This window comes from Oxyura jamaicensis, unplaced genomic scaffold (genome assembly GCF_011077185.1).
Source record: "Oxyura jamaicensis isolate SHBP4307 breed ruddy duck unplaced genomic scaffold, BPBGC_Ojam_1.0 oxyUn_random_OJ72647, whole genome shotgun sequence".
NCBI lineage: Eukaryota > Metazoa > Chordata > Aves > Anseriformes > Anatidae > Oxyura > Oxyura jamaicensis.
In genome coordinates this window covers 2,927-6,297 of record NW_023311163.1, presented here as the reverse complement: position 1 = coordinate 6,297, position 3,371 = coordinate 2,927, and the positions used below count along the sequence as shown (strand labels likewise).

The 3,371-nt window shown below is 72.0% G+C and overlaps 1 protein-coding gene across 1 annotated transcript in view; it reads left to right on the top strand.

The window, feature by feature from the left end:
* The first annotated feature begins 141 nt into the window (after positions 1-141).
* Positions 142-3,371, top strand: part of LOC118159909 (transcription factor COE4-like) — a 5,727-nt gene continuing 2,497 nt past the window's right edge. The window contains exon 1 of the mRNA XM_035314442.1: positions 142-409. Coding sequence (XP_035170333.1) covers positions 279-409 — 131 coding nt within the window. The 5' untranslated portion in view covers positions 142-278. The remainder of the gene's footprint in view (positions 410-3,371) is intronic.

Genomic DNA, 3,371 nt, shown 5'->3' with positions numbered 1-3,371 from the left:
CCCCGCCGCCCCCCGCCCCTTCCCCTCCCGGTCCCCGCACTTGGGCTCCAACTTCTCCGGCCCTGCCTCCGCCCGCCCCCAGCCGCCCGGCCCCCCGCCCCCGGTCCCCCCCCCCGGTCCCCCCCCAGCCTCCCCTCGCTCCCGGCCGCCCAGCCGCCGCAGATGCCGCTTCCCCGGCGGCCGGGACGGCGGCGCCCGGCACCTGCCCGGCTCTGAGCGCCGCGCCCCGGGAGGGGGGGGGGGGGACGACATTGGGGGGCTGCCGCTGAGCCCCTGCCATGTTCTCCGTGCAGGAGGCGCTGCCCCGGGGGGGGCTGCCCATGAAGGAAGAGCCGCTGACGGCCGGGCTGCCCTCGGTGAGGTGGCTGCAGGGCACCGGCATCCTGGACGCCAGCACGGCGGCGCAGAGGTAAGGGGACGGCGGCTCCGGGGGCACCCCGGGCTTCGTGGGCATCCCAGGCTCTGTGGGCACCCCGGGCTCTGCGAGCATCCCGGGCTTCGTGGGCATCCCAAGCACCACGGGCACCCCAGGCTCCGTGGGCACCCCAGGCTCCGTGGGCTCCAGGAGCATCCCAGCTGCCACCAGCAGCCCGGGTACCACAAGCCCCACGGCATCCCAGGTGCTGCGAGCACCCCGTGCACCACGGGCACCCCGTGCACCACAAGCACCCCGCACACTGCAGGCACACCCTGCATGCACCCCAGGCACCCGACCCCCTCAGCATCCCGGGGTCCCTGGGCAGCCCGGATGCTTTGGGCATCCCTAGTGCCCGCTGGGGACTTGAGGCATCCCAAGTGCCCCCACACCCTGGGCTCCTCGGGCCTCGCGGGTTATCCAGACCCCTGAGTACCTTGGGTACCGCGGGGACCCCCCAGGACCTCAGCAGCACCCCAAGCCCTGTCACCCCCTAGGTACCACGCTGGTCACCCCGTGCTGGGAGGGCCAGCAGGTCCTGCAGGGGGCCAGGTGCTGCTGCCGGAGCTGCGAGGGGCTTGTGTCGAGCTGCGTGCCGTGCGTCTTGGGGCCGGACCCACACCCTGTGCCCCGGCTGTAGGGCAGGGCTGGCAGCAGCACCTTCCCCTCCTCCTGGGCAGGGCTGGTGGCATCAGCCGGACGAGACACCGCTCACACAGCCTGTGCCACCGGGCTCGCTGCCTCCACAGCCCCCTGCCCTCCTGTGCTCCGGCTCGCCCCATTCCCTGCCCTCCTCATAGGGTTCTGCATGCCCTGTCCCTGTCCCCGTCCCTGTCCCCGTCCCCTGCCCTCCCTGTGGGGCTCCTTGTTCTCCACCCTATCCTCATGGGGCGCAGGGTGCACAACGCTCCCCTGCCCTTCCCCAGCCCCGTGCCCAGAAGGGTCCCAGCAGTGTCAGGGGGACACCTTCACCCCGTCCCTAGTGCCCCTGCTCCTGCTGTCCCCACGGGTTGGGGGGCTCGGTACGGGGGTGCCGTGCTTGCGGCGTGCTGCGGCTCTGCCTAGGGGTGCCAGGAGGTGCCAGGGGCCCCGGGCCAGCCTGGACACAGCCCAGTGAGAGTACGGGCACTGCTGCCCCAGTGCCCTTGCCCCGTGCTGAGGGTGCCCGTGTCCCCTCCTGGCCAGGGACACTGGGGCTGGGCTCTGGTGGGGGGTGACTGCCACAGCGGAGCGGGACGTCCCCAGCACCGCCAGCCCCGTGGTGGGGTTGCCCATCTGGGCACTATCCCCAAGCCCAGGGACCCCGGACCCATGGCCAGCCCTGCTGCCCGCTCTCCCTGGGGGCTTTGTTGGAAGCCCTGGGGTCTCCCCTGGGAACCTCCCAGCTGCTGCACTCGCAGATGCTCCGGGGTGCTGGAAAACTGCAGCGATCCTACCGCGTCCCCACCAAAGCCAGCCGGTGCAGCCCGGCCGGGCACCCCAGCAGAGGGGCTGCGCCAAGGGGCTGCACCGGGGGGCTGGCCCGGCCCTGGGAGGTGGGGAGGGGGCTGCAGAGGGGGTGAGAGCTGGGGCGCAGGGAGGTGCTGGCCATCCTGCACCCAGAAACTTCCCCGTGCCCCAGTGTGGTGGTGAGGAAGGCGGATGACACCCGTCCCCTTGCCTCTGCTCCCCGGCTGCAGCAGCACGGGGGGACAGCGGGGGACAGGCAGGGCTGGTCTCGGTGGTGGGGACAGGGCTGCCGTGTGTCCCCGTGTGTCGGTGCACGAGGATGGGGCTCACAGACCCCTGCCCAGCCCCACGGTTTTGGGGTGGCAGCCGGGGTGCAAGGCAGCCTGCAGTGCCGTCCCTGTCCCGCCGCTGTCCCCAGCAGCTGGGTGTGAACGGTGCGCGTGTCGGCGGTGACACGCGTGGGGACACGCGCGGGCTGCTCGCCACCTCCACACCCGGCTGCCTGGCCCCGGGGCCTCTCACCACCGGTGCCGCGGTCCTGCGGTGCCTCGCAGGCTCGCTCCCCACGTGCTGCCAGCGAGCAGCCCTGAGCACGTCCCGAGGGTGATGTTTAGGGTCGGGGTCCCGGGGACAAACCCACGCCGTGCCTCGGCTTCCTGGGCTCCCTCCCACCCTCCCGCAGCCCGAGCGGGGAGCCTGGGCTGCATAATTGCGCGGTGCCCCCTGTTCCTGGAGGATCCGTGAATGGAAGATGTTGCTTTCCTGTAACAGACATTCGCTGGTCTCATTTGCTAGGAAATGCTCTGATTTCCTTTAATAATTAATGGCAGCCGGGCTCGGCTCTCGGAGCGCCGGGGTCTCGGCAGCGCTGGGAGCAGAGATGCAGCTATTACCCGGCCGGCAGCCCCCCCGCCCCCCCGCTGCACTTTAGGGCCAAAAGCCTGGGGGAGGCGGAGGGGAATTAAAAGGCCGGGGCGATGCTGGCTCGCTGCAGCTGCCCGGCTCTGCCTGCTGCTGGGACCGTGCCACGTTCGCATTAGCCAGGAGCCCCGTGGCCGGGCTCCAGCGTGGACGGCAGGGTCCCCTGTCCCAGCAGCTTTGCACGGCTTCGTGCACTGAGCTGAGGTCCCCCTGTGCTGGGGGCTCTGGGCTCAGCACCCACGTGTGGGGAGGATGGTCCGGAGCTGGGCACTGCTGGACACCCGGCTTGCAGGCACGGACAGGGGCTGGGGAGCGTCCCCTCCGCTGCTCAGAGCGAGGACACGGGAGTGTGCGTGTGCACGGAGGTGTGCAAGGCTGCCAGCAGCGCACGGGGACAGCGAGGGTGTGAGTGTGCACACGCGTGTCCGGCCGTGCACGCTGCCGTGGGCTCGGGCACCCGTGTGCCAGGCAAACGCGGGGCACCGGCACCCCGGTGCTCTGAGCCCCCCGGCTTCGGAGCGTCCCGGAGCTTTGCTGGGGGCCTGGGGGGGCCGGAGGGGGGCTGGGGTCCGTGCCCCCCCCCCCC